The sequence below is a fragment of the Protopterus annectens genome, chromosome 13.part0 (genome assembly GCF_019279795.1).
Source record: "Protopterus annectens isolate FY-2018-M chromosome 13.part0, PAN1.0, whole genome shotgun sequence".
In the NCBI taxonomy this organism is placed as follows: Eukaryota; Metazoa; Chordata; order Ceratodontiformes; family Protopteridae; genus Protopterus; species Protopterus annectens.
In genome coordinates, this window is record NC_056747.1 from 876,792,368 (window position 1) to 876,815,002 (window position 22,635).

Here is a 22,635-nt window from a genome sequence, read left to right on the forward strand (position 1 = left end):
TATGCCAACCACATGCACAATGAGAAAATGAGGGGGATGATGATGATAGTGATGATGATGAATGAAGTTCACATAATGAATCATGTAACTGTTCATGTACTACCTCCTTTTTAACCTGTGTTTATGAGAAGGATAAGGCATGCAGCAATGGACCTGAATCAATGAGTTAAACTGATTTTCAAATGATTATCCATGTTGCAGTATACTTAAAGATAGCTTAGGTTGTTTAATGCTAGCAAAAAATGTCCTGATAAGCATAAGAGTCTATCAAAAATAGTTAACTTTTTATAATATATGCCTGAATTAGAGGTAATAATTCTTTTTTTTTTCACATCATGAAGCTTCTACTTGTTTTATACAGAAAAAGCTGCATCAGGGTAGGTGGTATATACCAATACATCTGGCTTGGATAATCTAGTGTGAGTAGTGTACATAATGACTGCTGCTTGTACATAATATATAATTCTTTCAAAAATACACAGAATGCAACTAAAAAAAGATAGTTTCACTTTAATTAATCAAGTTTGAAATCCTAACAGTCTAAAGTAGTTATAAAAGCAGACAGGCTGAATAATTATTTTTAGATAAATCTATATGCATTGAAGTGTTTACAATTGTACATTACATTAACTTTCAAGATCCGTCCTGACCAAAATAAATGCGTAACGTAATTTATTCCTTTTACCTTAAAGCAAGTGAAAATAGAGCCTAACATGGAAGAAGACTTTTTGAATGTACATCATTTCTAAGACAAATACCCAAATTCTAGAATGATAGTTATCAACACAATACATTATTTTCTTTAACCTTAAGTATGTTTTATAATTCAGTTTGAGATATTACATAGAAGACAAACTTTATATCATATTAGCATCCAAGCCAAACATGGTTCAGTCATGGAAACACTTCTGGTACTCAATTCCAGTATAAACTGTTAAAGTGAGCACTTTTACAGTGACCATAACATTTACTTTGGTTTAAAAGCAGCTGCCAGTAACCAGTTATTAAGTTCTAAGTGAATGTTTTACTCATTAAAGGAGTGATACTATTTTAAAACCTTACAAATGTTGTCTACATTTGCATGTTTTTGAACAATTTACCAAATGACTGATAATTATCTTATAAATTACCAAATGAGGTAAGCTAAGTTTGTCTTTTATGATGAATGGACATGTTAGAATTAATATTTTAGACTCCATGCAAACTATTTTAAGGCTTACCTTGCCCTTAAATTTTTGGTTCTCCAACCTTGGGTTTTGCCATCATTTATTTCTGTACTCTTTTCTCTGATTTTTGATGTTTTGTGCTGTTTCTTCAGCATTCTTTGAAACAGAGCACACAGTCTAAATGTATTTGGTTTAAACTGACAAAACTACAAAGGCTCCTTCTTTACTCAGCTGTGTATTTATCTACAAATGTATACTTTAAAGTATTAGTTCCCAGTAAATAACTATGTATGGTACTCTGTAAATGGTGTCTTATTAACGTCAGTCATTAATCTCATTAATCTAAATGTAGAGTCATAACTACACTTCGATTTTATTACATAATTCATACACATAGACCAAGTGAAAATAAGTAAACACCCTTTCATTTCTATTCTGTTTAGCTGTACGACAAAATATAAGTAACAGTCTGTGTAAGATATTAATAATATGGAATTAATTCAGTATATAACTGTACATTAAATCAAATGTGCAAACCCAGAAGCAAGTACTGCTTAGCAGTTTAGTCCACATGAATGGACAAATACAATTGCTTCCATTCACCACAGAAACAGCAGTCTTCAGAAAAACTGGAAAAGTTTTGTACACCCTTACTTAATTTAATAGCATGTACTACATGGCCTGGCATATTGCTCTGGAAATATTCGACTACTGATTTTGCCCCCCTGCCTTTATTTTGGCTTTCCATTAATTGATGTAGGTTTGCTTTGTCAATGGGTTTTTTTTCACTGCTGTATGAAATTACAAGTGTTGGATTATCACCCTCAAAAAACTGCAAAACATTGTTGCCTATCACATAGTGATAGTCAGTTTCTTTAAAGAATAAAGAAAAGAAGCAACTGTTGGAATGGTCACTGGCTTTATACGAGTGCACACACCATTGTACCCAGTCATATTTCGCCTTGAGAAAATCGAATATCTCTTTTGTAACATCTTCTTTTCCATCATTTCCTTTTGGAAGCATTTGCTCAACATCTTCTCTTGCCTGCAGCATAAACCCATTTATGCATTCATTTATCAGAGAAACCATTTTGTTTTGGACTTCAGTAAGCTTGTCACGCCATTCATCTTGAAACTTTGCATACTGCTCTCCTTTTATTGTCTTGTAGGCCACAGAGACAATTATCCCATAGTAAAAGAGTTGCAGAATCCCTGTAAAGTATTTTTCCACAACCTTACGATGCTTCTTGCTGTAGTCCATGATAGTTTTCAGAATGGATTCATTTTGTGTCACTGCATCATAGAGTTTGTCAAGGTCATACTCAGTTGGCTGGTACTCGTAAGCTGAGATGAACTTGTCTTTTTGTCTTGATGAAACAGACTTCGCATTCGTGATGTCCATTAGTTTTCCAAAAAGGAATTTGATATTACGCTCTACTTTAAAATACTTGATGTCCATTAGGCTTTTTGTGATCTCATTATTAATATCTTCAAGATGTCCTGCGATAGCATTCAGACTTTGTTGCACTGTATGGAGTTGTTGTTTCACATACTTTGTTTCTTCACTTTCCACAGATTCTAGGGCAAGACTGACAAAAGGAGCTACCATACCAATAATAGGAAAAATGTCCCCAACCACACTGGAGAGAATTTCACATCCTTGCTGCAGTACTTCTACAGCAGAAGTTATCTTTTCTTTATGGTCAACCAGAAACTGATCTAGATTCTCACCCATGTTCTGTTCTCAGACTAGAAACAAAGATGTGTCTTCAAACAACACAGTAGAAAATGTGATTTGAAGCTTGTACCTGAAAATACAAAATAGTATGAAATTTAGCTAATATGTCTGAAAAGAACATTGATTTTGTGATATTTAAGTATGCTTTACCATTTTATAAATATATGTATTGTTAACATTTTACAATACTGCAGTACTTACACTAGATGTACTGTTGTGCACATGCTCATTATGTATTTGGTACATCATTGCTTTTACCAAAAAAGGAAGTACAAGCTTCCGACTGGCTTCACTGAGTTAACGATATGTGAATCTATAAGCAGAGAACTATACATTTTTTGTTATATTTGTTAACTGAGTAACTCAACAAATAACTTTATGGACCTTTTCCAGGCACATCAGGCTAAAGTGCAATGCATAGTTATCCTTTGATTACTGGCTCAATCCAAAGTGGGTTCCCATGAAAGTCATAGCCTATGGTAGTACTCAGCCAGTGCAAAACATTGATGCACATCCTGAATGTGGCAGCAACTCACTGCATTATACATACATACTAATACAGCATGCACACACAACACGTACACACTCACATACACACACACACACACACATATATATATATATATATATATATATATATATATATATATATATATATAGTTATAGGTTCATACTTTCATATGTAAGTACTAGGCTATCTGCCCAAGGGCATTTATAAGCCTAGCCAGAATGTGTTGGCTTTCGCCACCCCCTTAGATTAGTTCCCTGTGCCTCTGTCCAGCAGAGCCATTAGTTCCTTTTGCCACTGTCCAGCAGAGCCACTGCAATGATCCCCGGGGTAAATTTTGTTTTCCTATCCACCCGTCAAGGTTTCTCTTGAAGAGTGTTAGTGAGGGGCTCTGCCTGATGTATATTGGAATCCTGTTCCAAAGCATGGGGAGTCTCTGGGATAGAAATCTATCCCTCCAGCATGTCCTATTTATCATTGTGGTGAGGTTTATATCTCTAGAGAGTGTGGCTCTCCGGGATTTAATTTTTTTAGGGGGAGCATGTCCATCAATTCTGAGTTGGACATGGCTTTGTATGTCAGGCAGAGATTACCTCTGAGTAAGCAGTATGCAACCGAGTACAGCTGGAGTTTCTTGAGTCTGGCTGCATAGGGCATCTGTTTGAGGCCAGTAATCCTCTTGGTGGGGTGCTTTTGTGGTCTTTCCAGCTGTTGTAGGTGTCTTGTAAGGTACATCCCAAATGGGGCATTGTATTCTATGATGGGTCTAATGAGTGATGAGTAGAGAGGCACAATAACCTCTTTTGTTCTAGATGCGAACCCTTTTGTGATTAGGTGAGCCACATAGAAGGATTTTCTAACCACCTTGGCAATATGATTATCAAGGGAGAGATTACTATCTACTTGGGTCCCCAGTTCCCTTATTACATTTTCTGTATTTAGGGGACTATCACCTATGTGGTAGTTCACGGGTACTTTGTTTTTTTCCAAAGGGGATGACTATACACTTTTTGGCATTTAGCTTGAGGCCATGATTTTGACACCAGGTATCCATCTCAGTGAGACCCATCTAGAGGGTGTCTGTATTAGCCGGAGAATCAATTATGGCCCCTAGTTTTCAGTCATCTGCGAACTTGGTCAGCCATAGTCCTCCTATGCTTGCCTGTACCTCTGAGAAGTATATACCGAACAGGAGGGGTCCTAGGACTGAGCCCTGGGGGACGCCACTTGTAACTGGTTTAGAGTTGGACGTAGAGCCTGCAACTCTCACCATGTGGGTTCTATCCATGAGCCAGCTGACAACCCATCTCGTGACGTAAGGGTTTATGTTCAAGCTGGTGAGCTTGTCTATAATACTAGAATGGGGAATGGTGTCAAAAGCCTTTACAAGGTCTAGGTAGGCTGTGTGGACCTCCTTTCCCTCGTCTAATGCCTTGGTAACCATCTCAAAGAAGTCCACCAGGTTTAGGAGGCATGATCTGTCCTTAGCAAAGCCAAACTGGGTAGGGTCTAAGGTTTGGAGGTTCCCAATGTCTCTGTTAATGAGTTCCATGATGATGCATTCCATAGCCTTGCAGACCAGGGTAGTCAGGCTTATGGGGCGATAGTTCCCAGGGTCCATTCTGGCTCCACCTTTATGGAGTGGGATAACTGTTGCTGTGTGCCACTCTGTGAGTACATAGCCTGTAGAGAGGCTGAGTTTGAACAGTGTGTTTAGGTGAGTGGTTAGTTCATTTTGGAGCTCTTGTAAGACACAGCCTGGGACACCGTCCGGTCCCATTGAAGCTGTGTTTTTTGCTTTGGATAGGGCTGTTTTAACCTGTGTGTCGGTGATTGACAGGGCCCTACATTCTTCTGGTATGGTTATGGGCCCTTTAGGGGGTGAGAGGGTGGTGACGTTGCACTAAACCTGTCTGCCAGAATGTTAGCAATATAATTCGGTTCAGTATATTTTGTGCCATTCTGCACTAACTCAGAGCAGATCTGAGAGTTTCCACTTAGGTTCTTGACACAGCTAAAGAACGCTTTATATATAGATATATATATATATATATATATATATATATATATATATATATATTTATAAATATATATATATATATATATATATATATATATATATATATATATATATATATATATACATACAACCATACATACACACACATACTGGGGCTTGTACACACAAAACACACATACAATTGCACACACGTGTGCATAAACACATACACATGCACACACAAGCAGATACAGACACACGGATGCACACGTGCATGCCCACACACACACACACACACACACACACACACACACACACACACCACATACACATACACAAACAACACATAAACATGCATACAAATACATATACATTCATCATACATGTGTAAGCACATACACAAACACAGACAGTTTTAATGATCATAAACACACTTGTATCGTACACACACACACACACACACACACACATACACACACACACACACACACACACACACACACACACACACACACACACGCACACACACACAGATGCACGCGACTCATACGCACAGTGTTAAGGATACACAGTACCTTTGTATCACATTTTTGGGATGTGGGAGAAAAGCAGATCATCTTGATAAAAAATATGTGGACACAGAGCTGGTTTGCAGATTGTGGAGAGTTGATACCCAACAGAGAACCTGTGCTGAGATCTGTGCTCTTTGCAATCTACTTCTTGGATCTCTACTTATCAAATAAAAATCTTTAGTTGACAAAGTTGACCGATGACCGTAAAGTGGACGTCTAGTCCCCGTCTGATTTACTTGCACTACAGCATGAGCTTACACTTGTGAATAGCTGGTGTACTAAACAAAGGGCTCAAGTTCAATGCCAAGAGGTGAACATTGTAGCTTTTGGTGAGCACCCCAAGCTATAGCATAGATAGCACCCCACTTCAGAATGAAAAGGTTGTGAGAGGCCTGGGAACATGAGCTGATGTTGCGAAAGTGTTTAGGAAATTCTTTTAGTATGCACAGCTGATAGCAAAAGGCATTCTTCTACAGGAAAATAAGTTCCCCACCTCTTTGTACTCCTCTTTAATTAGATCTATCATTAAGTACAATGCCTCCTTAGGGATGTACTTTACTAAGCATATCAGGCAATTGGCAAAACCACAGATGTTTATAACTAAAAGGATCTCAGCTACAAAAATAGATTGGAGGCTTTATCTTTTTACTCTGGTTTCTTATAGACTGTTAGGGGAGACCTGTGTCTCGTTGATAGGACTATAAGACTTTCAGCAATCCAAAAACTTTTATGCCTCAAAAAATGGGACAGTCCAGTTAACACCAGGGACAGAGACTTAAATCTACTCCTGCTAATAAGTAAGACAAACAGAATGAATAGATTTGCCTACAGTGCCTACTCCTTTTATTGAGCAAACTTCTCCTCCAAGTTAATTAGTGTGACACACTGTCTATATTTAGAAAGAATCTAGGCATCTGGATGTATGTTCACATACTTACTCCTGCCATGATGGGCCTGGCTCTCCTTGAATGAGAGGCAAGGCCTTAGTGTGGGTACTGACAGCGCAGAAATGACTGCAAGGCGCAGCTGTCTTATAACAACTATGATCATATCAGATGCTGCAACTCTACCTGTTACACTGCAGTACCAGTCATGAAATTAAATTTAAAATGTTTTTACAGGTAGGAGAAGTTAAATAAATTTTAATTTATAGTATATGTTTTACTGGGGAAAAGTCTGTGCTGTTAAAGTCTATTCATTTTGTGGAGTATGTCACCATTTAGTCCTTTCAAAGGGTATTTACATAAGCATTTGCAATACATTAATTGAATGTACATCCACTGTACTGTGATCATTACATTTTATAGTCATACATACTGTGCTGTTAAGGACTCATTTAGCTGATACCGTGATACCCCCATACCAGCATTCAATTCTTTGAAAGGGGATTTAACCGGAGATGTAGAAAGTGGAATGTATGGTTTATTTTATGTTCTATGAATGTTAAATGGTAAGAAGAATGTGGGCAAACAATGAAGGAATAGAAACTAGTTATTATGTTACAGGTTCACAATACATGAAAACAATGAAGGAATAGAAACTAGTTATTATGTTACAGGTTCACAATACATGAAACTATGCTCATTTGGGTTTAGAGACTGGCGAATGAAATAAATAGTATAAAAAAGAAGAAAAATATTAGTGGTATTAGGTCACTGGATGACAGTTATAAAGCGATAAAACCAGAATAGAGGAAGGGAGGAAGGGAGAAAGAGTCAGAGACACTGAATTTCCATTTTTCCGAAAAAAAAGAAAATGTTGGATTTAGACAGTCAAAGTACTGGGAAGACATAAGAGTTTCATGTAGTTTAGAAGTGTGGACCAGAACACTCTTATACCATAATGCTATAGTTCTTCTTATATTTCCTATTTGCAATACTGTCACACTGCTTTATTAAGTATTCTTTCCTTAGAATCTGTTTTTATTTTACATTTTTGTGTATGTAATAAAAAAGTACAAGGAATTCATGGTAACGACTAGAAATTAGACAATACTCAGAGGCATCATTCCTGAATGTCATCTTATAAAAATGGAATTTCAGTTTTAACAGACATAAATCATTACCCCTGGGGCTTGCATAGCACTCCAAAAATAAACATACTTATTTAAAGACTCAATGTGTCTTTGATATACCTAGATTACCTTTTTTAATAAACAAACTCCAAAATTATCATAGCAGTTTTGTGATACAAAATAGTAGATTAGTATGCATATTGCCATATACAAAAATAATCCTAACAAATTTTAAAAACACATTTGGACTGTTCTTCTGAAGAGTAACAAGTCATGTAATATATTAAAAAGATTAAACACAACAGAAACATCTTTGTGCAATTGCAATGACAGCATGTGAGTAATCCATATTTTATTCACAGCGTCTGTATGTGGGAGAGATTCTAGTTTGATTATTAAGGCTGTAGCTCTTTTGAACAAACAGCATCCCTCCTCTGCAGACGATAAAATGTGAACTACCGATGCCCTGCCATTGAATATCATCACACTACACAGCTTTTGCCCGGAGAGCTTGCATTTTGAATGCCATATAAAGTGTAATGTCTCCTGTGCATACATTAATACAACAGAGCCACAACGCAAAACAAATTGTGTGATTCTGTTAACAATGCAGTTGAACACAAGAAGGCTATATTTCATATTTTATGAGAAATTATGGTACTGGTATTCTTTTTTTTTACTCGTTTTTCAATTGTTTTTATTGAAAATTTTAACAACAAAACATTAATATATAATAAAATATTATAAAACAAATATTCATATCTAAAAGAACAATAATAGACTAATATAACTATTTACAATGGTGTCTACTATAGAACAAAGCATTTTAAACAGAAAAAGAAATGTGATAAGAGTACTTGTTAGTTAATTAACTGTTTACCCAGCAGTTCTTTGAATTTCAACCATATATTATATGGAGAGGTGATTCTAGATGTTCTTGTCTTGATTGTGATGAGTTCAAGATGACAGACTTCAGTTGCCAAATGTACAAATTCCTTCACAGTAGGAGTGTCTGACTCTTCCAGTTCTCGGTGATGACTTTTCTTGCTAATGTTACGATACTCCATAAAACAGGGTATTTTATTTTCGTGACACAAGTTGGAATAGGTGTATTAAATAAAATAAGATATTTGGTCATCATAATTTTATCATTAAAAACAGATTGTAAGAGATAATTCATATTATCCCAAAATGTTTTACGTTTTATACAGTGGTACAATATATGCCTCCAGTCAGCTTTAATATTTAGTTTATATCCCCAACATCCTATGTCTTTGTTAAACATCAGTTCAACTTTATGCGGTATGATAAAGGTTCTGTGTAAGAACTTCCCAAGAGAATATCCTCCACCTTAGTGATGAAGTAGTTTGTTTTGAAGATTGGAATATTAGTTTTTTATCATCTTAACTTGGGGCGTTATTATTAACAAGTCTAAAATAATCCCAATATATTTCTGTATGACATACTGTTGAGTTCTTAAGTACCTTATATATGTTAGATAGAAGTCCCTGTCCAATTATATTCTGGTACATTAGAATTATGAGTAAATCAATGAATGTGGGGAAAGAATTTCTAACTATTGGTCACATTAGATTAATCTTATGTTCAATCAATTGTCTACAATTTTGAATTTCTATCCACGTATCTTTGCTTAACTTAAACTTATTAATGATATGGTTAACATTTTGTAACTTCCTATTGTCTAGTCATTGATACTAGTATAACAGGTTTTGTCTTTAAATGTAGTCGTTGTCATTACAGTGAAATAGTATTAATAGATGGCACTGGTGTTCTGAAGGCAGAATGCAAATCAATCTAAAGCAATTGTCTGTAAGAGGCTGACATTTAAAAGATAAACAGAAACTCTATGGCTGTAATTTCCCTATACTAACAGCTTCTAAGAAATTCAGGTTTCAGGGTAACTATCTGCAGAATTTGATAGTTTTAGAGTGTAATTCTGAAAAAAAAAAAACATATGTACTGAGATGATTTTGGAGTAGGTACACATGAATGCATTATTTAAAGTAAATCAGACAAGATAACAACACTTCAATATAAGGAGCCAGAAAACTACCAAACAGTTTGCTGTGTGTAAATCTTCCTGGGCTATAAACCTTAAACTGTGATGGCTAGCATCATATAAGAGTCAGGGATGCAAACACCAAATGAAAGGATAAAGATATTTTATCCAAACACAACATAATTTGCAGTTAAGGAAATACATTTCTCAGAAAATGGAAGAATGGATTAAGCCATGCTTTATTTACTTGTGTCAATGTAGACTATTTTTTAGAATTAAAATAGACTCTGGGAGGCGGAAATGTTATGCTTAAAATATAGTAATTTAATTCTTTACTCAAAAATAAATAGTTGAAGAGTAGGGACAAATGAAGGGCTTAAAGTGAGCAAGACGTATTTTAAATAAGAAGACAAGCTGAGCCAGTCATGTCATACTGTATAAAAAAAGAGAGTTTGCCACTGCACCACTCTAATGGATTGCATACATTTTATTTTGTCTCATCCTAAAGAAATGATGATGCTAATCTGAATAATTTAATTAAATAGGTAGAAGAAAGTATCCATTTTGTGGGTGTGACTAAAACTCTGAATAAAGTATTTATTTTGCTAGTCTGGCAGTTTTTCACTCATAGCTACTTAATTTAAATATCCATTAAGAAATACAGTGGAGATGATTATTACTTCTGTGAAGTCAATTGCATCCCATGACATGCTCACATGAGAGATATGAGTAGAACTGCACCTTAATGCAAATAAAGATTATTGTTCATCACTAAAACTCACACATTTCATTCATCCACATTGTTTCTGCTTTGGGCCAGGAGTATTTTATTAGTGTTTTAATGTAGGAATATATTATATTTATGAAAACTGGGGAATCAAAGATATGCTGGTTCTTTCTTGCCTTCTTTCTATATTTAAAGAATCTAAGGCCATTATTAATCAAACCACTTTGAACATTTGCACTACTAAGATATTTTTTTTTGCTTAAAAATTGGTAAAGTGATTATAGGATATATAAATATATCACATTTTGTAGATATTTGAATGTTGATTTTTTTTTTTTCTCACAGTACCCAAACAGTAATGTTTTGTTTTAAAACTATTCACATTGGTCTGTTAGGAAATGAGAAAAAAAATTATTTTTATGTTCTTTTTGGTCATAGCAAAAAACAACATAATATTTATATTTATAAACACCTCATTTTACAAAAACTTACAGAGTGAACACCTTCTCCACTCACTGTACCCTGCTATGTTATTCTGCTTTTTTATTCATATTTCTTTTTTGGAAAAATAAAAAAATATATAAATATTTTAATTATATGTATATGAAAAGAATATATAATGTAAAATGTATGTTTGTAGATTTTATGCACATAACATAATGATTACAGTAGAAATGTGGCTGAGTTACTTTTTAAGTTATTTTATTTTGAATATTGCTAATGCTACTTCTGTGATTAAAAATAACCACTTGCTTAAAGATGATGCTGTTAAGTGTTTAGTAATGGTAATGCTGGTATAGTGTAAATAGTTTAGAATAATGCTAATAGATTATATGCAAAATATATATTACTTTAGTTAATCTACAAGCATTTATACCTTGCCTTTGAATAGATTTTATAGAATGCATCTGTTGAGATTTAAAAATACAGCCAGATCAACGTAGATTCAGTGTCCTATAATACATAGGAAAGGCTTACTACTGATTCCACAAGAACTGTATACTATTATTGCTGTGCTGATATGCTGTCACACACCAAGAGGGCAACTGCTATTAACTGTGTATGCAGATAAGCTACACAGCATGACTAAAACCATTATCACACCTCATTGAGTGCTATGCTGTAAATCAGTGCAGCCTAATGACACTAAGGTGTATCACACTTTGAGAACATGTAATAGGAGACAGATGTAATAGGAGGAGGGTAAAACTAGGAACTCTGTTCTTCTCCTAGAGAAGGATACTTTAAGACCACATTAGTGACACAGCATTAATAATAAACAGTAAGTAATAAATGTATAGAAACAGGTTGTTCTCATGTTACTTACATAGTATTGTCACTGTAAACTGAAGCACAGCAGTTACTTAACTTTACCTATGTGCATGGATGGATGGATGACCTGTTGAACACAGAACATGTGTGATTCTTGTTATGGTATATAAAGTACACCTGAGAAGTAAATGAGCACTACCTCACCCCCTAAAGTGCCCATATCTATACAGGAAGAATCACATCTATGCAGGTAAAAGCTGCACTGTCTAAAACCAAAAACACAGCATCCATGGGACCGGACAACATCCCAGTCTACGTTTTACATGAACTTCAGAACGAACTGGCTTCCCACCTAAGCACCATGTTCAGTCATAGTCTCATGTCAGGTTTTGTGCCCACTGAATGGCAAACAGCAAGAGTTATCCCATTCCACAAAGGGGGAGCTGCCACTGATCTTGGGAACTATCGCGCTATTAGCCTGATGAGCCTGGTCTGCAAGGCCATGGAACGTATCATCATGCAACTCATAAACAAAGACATTGGTAGCCTCCAAACTCTGGACCCCACCCAGTTCGGGTTTGTGAAAGGCAGATCATGCCTTCTGAACCTGATCGACTTCTTTGAGACAGTCACCAAAGCTGTAGATGAGGATAAGGTGGTTCACACAGCCTATCTTGACCTCGTCAAGGCTTTTGGCACCATCCCCCATTCTAGAATTATAGCTAAACTCACTAAACTAGGTATAAATCCCTACATCACAAGATGGGTTGCCAACTGACTCACTGACAAAACACACACACTGTAAAAGTTGCAGACTCCAAATCTGACTTCAAACCAGTGACAAGTGGAGTACCACAGGGTTCAGTCCTGGGACCGGCCCTGTTTGGTATCTACTTCTCTGAAGTACAGACTAACACAGAGGGCCTCTGGCTAATGAAGTTCGCAGATGACTGCAAACTAGGAGCCATAGTAAAGTCCCCAAATGATGTGGACATCCTACAAAAGGGCCTCACTGAGACAGATGTCTGGTGTCAGAGGCATGGCCTCAAGCTCAATGCCAAAAAGTGCATTGTCATCCCCTTTGGTAAAAACTCTGTACCCATGAATTACCACATAAAAAGCAGTCTACTTAATGCTGAATGTGTGACAAGAGACCTTGGGACCCAAGTGGACAGTAGTCTCTCCTTTGATAATCACATCACCATAGTAATCAGGAAATCCTTCTATGTGGCACACCTCATCACAAAAAGGTTCTCATCAAGGAAAAAGGAGGTCATTGTTCCCCTCTACTCGGCACTCATTAGACCCATTAAAGAGTACAATGCCCCTTTTGGAATGTACCTCACAAGACATCTGCAGCAGCTGGAAAGGCCACAGAAGTACCTCACAAAGAGGATTACTGGCCTCAAACAGATGCCCTATACTGACCATCTCAAAAAACTCAATCTTTATTCTGTAGCATATCACCTACTCTGACAAGATCTCTGCCTAACATATAAAGTTATGTTAAACCCAGAGCTATTGGACATGCTATACCTAAAGAAATCCCAATCCCTCTGAGCTACATGCTCTAGGGACCTAAACCTTGTCAACACAATAAACAGAACATGCTGGAGGGATAGATTCCTGTCCCAGAGACTTCCTATACTCTGGAACAAGCTACCCATCTATATCAAGCAAAGTTCCTCATTAACACTCTTCAAGAAAAATCTTGATGAGTGGATGGGAAATAGGAAATACATCCCGGGGATCAGTTCTGTGGCTCTGCTTGACAGGGGCACAGGAAATTAACTTTCTTGGATGGTGTAAGCCAGGGAACCTTGTTGGCTAGGCTTACTTAGGCCCTTGGGCCGATAGCCTAGGACCTACCTATGAACCTATGAACCTACTAGTACTTAGGAAGAAAAAATGAGCAGAACACAGTAAGTTTCTGAATTGTGTTACCTATTTCTTTAAACTACCCTATCTCGAATCCTACACATGATACATGTCTCAGCTATACAACTATATGTTAAACTATATGTACTCAGATCCACAGTTGGGACATACTGTGTGCCTTAACTGTGCATAATACTCAGTGTGAATGCACCTTTAGTCCCTCTGCATTATCAAGATCAAAGTATTGTGCTCCTCTTTCCCTGTCAACAGCATTTAATCTCTGGAGTACCTGTCATGCCATTTCAACAACCTGACATTTGTTATTAACAGGAGTCACACAGCTACACAAAGGATATTTTTTTCACTGACTTTTTGTGTGAGATCTGTGCATGTCATCCAATTTATCATGATTGACAGTTAGATATTAATGCTGGGTGGGTTGAATCTATTACTAGAAATAAAAAAAAATCTTTGCTAATTTCAAAATAGCAGCTAAATGAACAGTATGCTTGATTTAGAAGTGCATCTGCTAGCTTAACTAATATTTGTTTATCCTTCATTGCTTATTTTGTAGTTCAGTTTTATCAGTAAATTTACATTGCCTAAATGCTTTTGCATAATCATTCACATGCATTCTTATTAACAAAATGTGTTTGCATTATATCTTTTAACTTTTATTATTGTCCTTGCTTAAAATGTATGAAGAAACAAACAAATAACCAATTAAACAAACAAATACATACATACATGTATTATATGCATCTCTTTTCTTGGCTTATACTTCACTTCTTAATTAAAACTGTGTATTATTCCTTTTATGACATTATATAAGTCTTTAGACCAGTAAGTAACTGGTTTGCTTTCAAGCAAAATCACTGAACTGGTACCATTCTGGCTGGTATTTACCTGTAATTGACTGACTTGTTCATGTCTTAATTCTTTAATGTAGACAGTTATATGAAGAACTTTGCAAGCATTTAAAACTTTTTTTTTCTGTTCTGTAGTCCATTATCACTCTGTATGTCATCCAGTAGTTCCTTTCATGGAAATTGGGAAATAAGCTTTGAAAGATAAATCATTCCAGGAATTCCCAGGATTCTCATAAAAGCTTATTTATAATCCAGATGAGACAGTTTTACTATAGTTCCTACATTCTTGGTGAACAGTGTCTAGTTTCAATTCTTTGGACATTAAGACATGACTGATATTACCATATATTTCTATTCTTTAACTTGAATTTTATATTTACTTTTATTTAGTTTAATGCTGTCCTGTCTTCATACTTTTCAACTATTCAATTCGTCTTACATCTTGTTCTTCTTTAGTTTAAACCCACAATATCATGCTAAATGTAGTAACAAAAACATCTGAAACATTTCAGTTGCTAATTGTTTATGAAATGGAATACTTATAATAATGTACCTTCCCAAAGGTTAACTAAAATGCTGAGCTTGGAATGTTTCTTGCCAAGCTAAATTTGCAAAATTCCGAATTTACATTCAACACAGAAAGCACTTTGGAACTGTCATGCCAGATACTACTTCTTCAGTTGTACAAAGGGGAGAGTGCTCTCTTTTTATATATTTACCCAGATCTTGTAGATCTATGCAAATAATTGTATCTGACTCCACCAGAGTAACCATGCTCTTAGTCTATCTAGTTAGCTAAAACTGTTTCTTAAGTCACAGCCATGCAATTCATGGAATTCAACTTTTTCTATACACTAGTTATTCTATTGCTCAGAACTAGCAGAATTTTCCTTGGTGGATACGCTACTGGCTATATGGCAAGCGTAGGCCAGAAAAATAAATATTTGTACTCAACAGACTGTATATCTTCTGATTCATGTGGTAGTTATGCATTCACAATGTAAATTATTTTTGCTATACACAGATTTGTCTTGTAAAAGGACCACAAACTGAAGAGGCATTTAGGATATAAAATTTCTGGAAATGACATCTGTAGCTGTATTCCTGTAGTTTCATATAAGTAATTTCTGAGCTTTTCACTTTAAGTGATGACCAGAATAAATAAACAATTACACAGTTTTGGTCTCATTTTGCTCATTTTCACATACAATATTTCAAACATTAGTGCAAACAGCAGAGTACACTATGTGCCAATTTGTCTAAACATCGGCATCAATTTTCAACTTTAAACTTTTCTTCCCAGATTTGCAACTGATTTGCTAGTCATGACTTTTGTATGTTTTTATCTATACACAATTCTGTGCACATTGTCAGCTTGAATTGTGCCACAAATGAGTAATTATCACCCATTGTTCCAACATATGCCATCTTCTCAAATGAACATTTATTTCTTTTATTTTATGTTCATAGGCAAATGGATTTCTCTTTCCACAACTTCTACATACTTGACTAATTGCAGGATATTTATTTTTATTGTGCTTACAGTCACAGCTCATGTAGAAATTATTAAGGATATGTTTCTCATACTTATACCTTCACCACTCCCTAAAGATTAATTTTTGTTCTCTCTCTCTCACATGCAGCTTTACATAGTTTAAATTGTTATACGAGCTCCTCTGACAAGTTAGATCACTTGCTCTGCACTTGGTTATTCGCTTTCTTTAACATTAACTGTAATTATCACAGTAATGTGCCCTGCCCCTGAGCTGCTTTCTGTGTCCAAAGGTACAGTGTCTGATTTCTTCCACTTCCACTTGTCTGCTGTGTGACCTAGAGCAAGTCATTTAGACAGACAGGGCTCCCAGGTTGCCCCTGTAAAAGGACGCTTGTGTCTGATGGGGTGCCCGGTTAACAAATGTCTGAAGAGTCATTTATAATACTGCATACTATTCTCTTTTGAACAACTGAATCATGACTCATGAAATGTATAGTCTTTGGTTCACTTCTTTAATTTGGTAGTGCCTTTTTTATCATGAATAACAAATAACAGTTATACTGTATGTTCCTTTTCTGCTCACAGTAGGAATGAAATACCCATTTCATAACTACATTATTTGCATAGGTTCATAGGTTGGTACTAGGCTATTGGCCCTAGAGCCTATACAAGCCTAGCCATAACAATTCCCTGGCGATTTCTTCCCACAATATTTATTTCCCTGGACCCCTGTTTAGCAGGGCAACTGACGTGATCCCCAGGGTGAATTTCCTATCTTCCATCCAATCGTCATTTTGCCTCTGAAAGCTTAGTCATGTTATAAACATTCAGGGCATGTTCCCCTGCAACTTGTAGAAGTGTACAAAACTGTAACTTATAGAGATGTAGCACAGTGTCCTTTGAATGACTTCTTTGATATTTCTTTTGCCATCAGGATGAAATGAAAATTCAAGATTCGCTATTTCTAGTTTTCAGACAAATAACAACCCTTATGAAAGAGGTTTTCAAGTAGGTATATTTGCACCATTTTCCAGAGCTTGAAATTACTATTTTTTCAGTTACTTCCAGCATAATATAGTATTTGATATTCAGGATGAGCCAAAGCAATGATATGGACACAGATTGCATTCAGCCAGTTTCATCTGCATTTACTTTACACTGCACAACATGTGATGCATAGTGGAGCATTTGACAGATGCTAAAGGCAACATGTCCTTTAATACTACATACATTTGTAACACCTTCAAAACCTGATATACTGCAACCTCCAGAAGTATCCCATGCATCCTAAAAGTTACTGGAACCTTACAACCAAATCTACCATCATGTCAGGGATTGCTGTCAGTCTTCACATATCTGGCTTGCCGTAGACAGGTGACACACTGTGATATATCATCTGTTTCACTAGGAAGCAGATCAAGCATCCTCTCTTCCATCCTCAAGGAGGCCACAGTCTTTTATCTTGGTAGTGGTCACCATCTTCTGCCTTTTTTGTTTATGCCTGCAGCAGTAAACCTCTTCCTTACAGCCCTCTCATCCTGTCAACAGCTGGGTGTGTCATCATTAAGACTACAGCTAACCCCTGAGATATAACAGCAATCCACCCCCCACAAAACTCTCATACATGTCAGTGCCTGCTTTAGTGCTTCTCCTTATCTGCTTGCTGTGTGGCCTCCCTAGCTCTGGTGGCAGAGTGAAGCAAAGGCTGGAGGTATTCATTTTACACTACTATAAAACACACAACTTTGTAGGCAGAACTGTCCCACACATTGAAATAGACACATGCATCTGTACTGTTACTATAGAAACATCACAGCAGCATAGACATCAAGCCACCGGGGTGAGAGGTCAGGGAACAAAACATTCCCAAAAGCTAAAAAGAATGACCACCCTGTTGACATTTTGCCCTCTATGAACCAAACAGTCTTGAGTCAGAGGTATGAAAGGGCTGATCAGTTAGGAGATGGGCACTGATTATCAGTTTGGACTGGCAACAGGAAATGATACTGAAAAAAAATCACAAACCTAAATACTTCTCACCAGATTCCTTACCTATTCCCCATTGTAATAACATCATTAAAACACTGCAAAAATAAATGAACAGAAAAGTGAGATAAACTGCACTTGAAATTAAGCTAATGCTTTTTGCTTGCTGTTTAATTGTGTCTGCACTTAAAACTACAATTGAAGTGATGTTGACGTAAATATTCTGTGCGTCAGTGTAACATGACAATGTAAAACTAAAAATGTTAATATTCTGTGCAGCACAGCCAAATCATGTCTGAATGGTAGACAGCAGGCAGTCCTTTGGAAAAATAACTTATCAACCCTTCTGCATATCGTACTCGGAGTTCCCCAAGGATCCATCTTAGGACCCCTCCTATTCTTCTTATTCATTAATGACTTGCACAAGGTAGTACCACAAGCTACCAGCATTCAGTATGCTGACACCGCGACCATAATATGTTCTGCCACATCCCCTGAAGAGCTATTGGCCTTATCCCAAAATACTTTTAATGCAGTTGAAAAGTGGCTCCTCTATCGCCGTCTTATACTAAATCCCAAAAAAAACTAAACTGCTGCTGTTCTCTCCATCCCTCCGGTCCTCCACTTTAACCTTCTCTATTAAATCAAGGGATGGTACTATTATCTCACCAGATCCCTCAACTAAACTCCTAGGAGTATTAGTGGAGAATAACCTGAGGTTTGCCCTGCATATCAACCATACAATTAAAACAGTTAATAAAAAACTGGGCACTCTATACAGGATCAAACCCTTCTTAACTCCCCTAGCCAGAACTACTCTTGCTCGTGTACATCTACTCTCTACACTTTTCTATGCCTCTCCCCATTCACAAATTTGAGTAAAACTGACCTGAACAAGTACATGGTCTGCTATAATTATATTGCCAAATTTGCAATTGCCTCTGCCCATAGAACTCACCATTGCCTTAACCTAAAACTACTAGGATGGTTTGAACTACCTAATCTACTCCTGGTCAACCAACTAGTTATTGCCAAGAAGATCCTTTACCAGCCAGAACACACACCTGATCTTAAAAGTCTCATCACCCCCTACCAGGACCTCAAAACTCTCAGATCCTCCAACAAAATGTTAGCTCTCACACTTAAGGCTAACAACTCAGCCGGGGACACTCTGTTTACCAACTCTGTTGGTAAAACATGGAATTCTCTTCCTGCAGACCTAACCTCAGAACCCTCTTCAGCCCAATTCAAAAAGAATCTTATTCAATACCTCAAAAAACGCTGCCTATGTCCTTGCTCCACCCAGGACTAATCTCTCCCCCCTTCCTCGGTGTACCCTTAGAGGTCTCCCTGGCCTTTCTCATTAGTGTCTAGCCAAATAAATCTGAGCCAATCAACTGAATAAGTAAGAACTAGTTCCCCTCCATGTATGCAAAATTGCAAAGATCCAATAATTGATATATAAAAGAATAGGAATTGTTTAGTGCTTGAACTGGAACTTGGAACTGAATTTTATATATATATATATATATATATATATATATATATATATATATATATATATAAATAATTGATTTCTCTTGAGACTGAAAATGTGTAATATGCAAATTTGTACCAGTCTTTTCCATTGTAACTTGTACTGTCTTGTTCTTGTCTGTCTTGTGTTCATCTGTATGGAGCTTTTCTTCCTGGGCCTCCGCTGAAAACGGATATATATCCAGTCGGGCTATCCCGGTCAACAAATGTAAAATAAAATAAATTAATAAATAAAATAAATTCTAGACACTGCCAAAAAATATAGATATGCTGGAACACAAGACATAGATTTTATAGTTTCATAGGTTCACAGAGGATTACTAGGCTACATTCCTCAGGGGGCCTTGTTAAGCCCAACCATAGTTCTTGAATGTATCTGACTAGTTTTAATACTCTAGGGTCATTTTAAGGGGTGTAGTCAACTTGGGCATAGGTGGTCAAGCATTTACAGGCTTCCTATGTCTACTAGAGACATATGTGCCAGACCAGGGGAAAAGTTCCGATTCCCTATCCACTCGTCTAAGTTATGCTTGAATTTGGTTAGGGAAGAACTTTACTTCACATGGATGGGAAACCTGTTCTAGAGAAGGAGTATGCTCTGACATGCATACCTGCACCTACAGAATGTCGTATTTATGTTGCAGACAAGGTTTAGTTCCCTAAATTGCATAATTCTGGTATTATTTGTTTTGTAGACGTGTAATAGGTCCATCAGAGTGGGATTATAGATTAGATCAGAAGGAAACTGAGTAGAGGGATAGGGGTTTAAGGCAGTTCATGTAGGACATGTTATTTATGCCCTGTATGTTATTTTTATTGTGAGGAACGTCTTTGGACACACCAGTTGTTGCATATGTCTGCTCAGGTACATACCAAATGGGGCATTGTACTCAGTGATTGGTCTGAAGAGTGCTGAGTACACTGGAACAATGACATTTTTGGACATAGATGCCATGATGGCAAAGGCCAGGTTACTATCTAGACATCTTCACAAATTCGTGATCATTGGGTCTACTCTTAGGGGTGGATTATCATTGTGATAGTTTCTCATGGTAGCCATTTTCTCAAATTATACTATTATGTGCTTCTTTGTGCAGGGTTTTAGACCACAGCTCTTGCACTAGATGTTAATCTGTGTCAGACCTCCTTGGAGGGTATTTATGTATTTGGAGGATTCTATGACTGTGGATAGTTTACAATCATCTGCAAACTTGGTCAGCCAGAGGCCCTTGACTTTGGACCTGACCTTGCAAAAGAAGATAACAAAAAGGAGTGGCCCTAGCACAGAGTCTTATAGGATTCTACTAGTGTTTTGTCACTTTCTGGAGGTATACTACTCCATCCTAACTTCTTGGGTCTTTTCTGTGATCCTTAGCTCACTAGCCCTAACTAGTCTGCCAGTAAGACAGGAGTTGAATTGTAAGCCTGTGGGATGGAGGAGGTAGACAAGGAGATGGAAGTTAGTGGATGACTCTAATGTATCTCTGAAGTGGCAACAGTGTATGGTCTCCTGACATGGTGTGGCCCCAGACAGAGGCTGAGGAATGGATTGATTCAATAGAGTGGCTAGCAGGGACCAAAAACTGCACTGCAGATGCCCCCACAATATCACACTGTGCAATATATGTTCAAGAATACCTCAAAACAAGAATAGGAAAATGTTGAGGAATACAAACACACACACACACACACACACACGCACACACACACACACACACACACACACACACACACACACACACACACACACACACACACACACACACACACACACATACCTCTAATATGTGTATTTTTGAAGAACAGTGAATATCTCTCAAAAAAGAAGCAGCAATGACATGTTTAAGAAAGGTCTTGCAAACCTGACAAGAGAGGCAAAAAAAAAAAAAAACAACTCAAACACATAGAAATGCTGCTTTTAAGTAATCACATAACCAAAGCCAACATTGACTTTCTCTTTCTGACCTTATTCAATGCTATAGAGGTTATGTGAGAGAATAAAAGCTCTAACTATACTAGAGTCAGGTGTCATGACCAAGCTTTTACTGTTATGGTATCTTCTGAAACTGTAGGGTGCAAATGGATGCCATAGTTTTTCCCTGCATTACAAACAAATGTAGCAGCTGGACTATAAAAGTAGTATTCTGATTTGTAGCTTTGTTGTATGCACAACTGTGAGCACACATCCGAAAGCTGTGATTACAGCTCTGTGCTACTGTAACATTCTATAAATGTGTAGATTGAAGAATCTCACATGTTGGTTAGTGGAAGCATTATTGTTGTTCTTATTTGCTGAAAACATCAGCAACACTGTGCTCACATATTTCATTGATAACAAGAGTTGTGCATTATACCTTCATCTCTAAGTTCATTAATTTGATGAAGTGTCATGTATATTGCAGCCCTGTCTACATGCCCTACAGGCACCATAATAGGATGCTTATAAGTGCAGATGATATGTCTGTGTATGTATATATATATATATATATATATATATATATATATATAGTATATTATATTATACTTTATATATATATATATATATATATATATATATATAGATATATATATATATATATATATATATATATATATATATATATATATATAGATAGATAGATATATCTATATATATCTATCTATATATATATATATATATATATATATATATATATATATATATATATTACTGTATACAGTTCCTGCATTTGAAGAGCAAGTCTTGTATCTGCATTCTTTGAATTAAGACAAACATGTTCAAAGTGAAGGCATCTCGTCTACCCTCCTTTTTATGATTTTCATGAGTGGCCTATCAAGGCGGAGCTAAGGTCTGAGATATGAGGTGGCATCTTCAT

General features: G+C 36.5%; 1 protein-coding gene across 1 annotated transcript in view; it reads right to left on the reverse strand.

Moving 5' to 3' along the window:
- Positions 1 to 484: 484 nt before the first annotated feature.
- The window catches only part of LOC122787739, a 31,571-nt gene continuing 9,420 nt past the window's right edge, over positions 485 to 22,635 (reverse strand). The window contains exon 2 of the mRNA XM_044054605.1: positions 485 to 2,974. Coding sequence (XP_043910540.1) covers positions 1,729 to 2,901 — 1,173 coding nt within the window. The 5' untranslated portion in view covers positions 2,902 to 2,974 and the 3' untranslated portion in view covers positions 485 to 1,728. The remainder of the gene's footprint in view (positions 2,975 to 22,635) is intronic.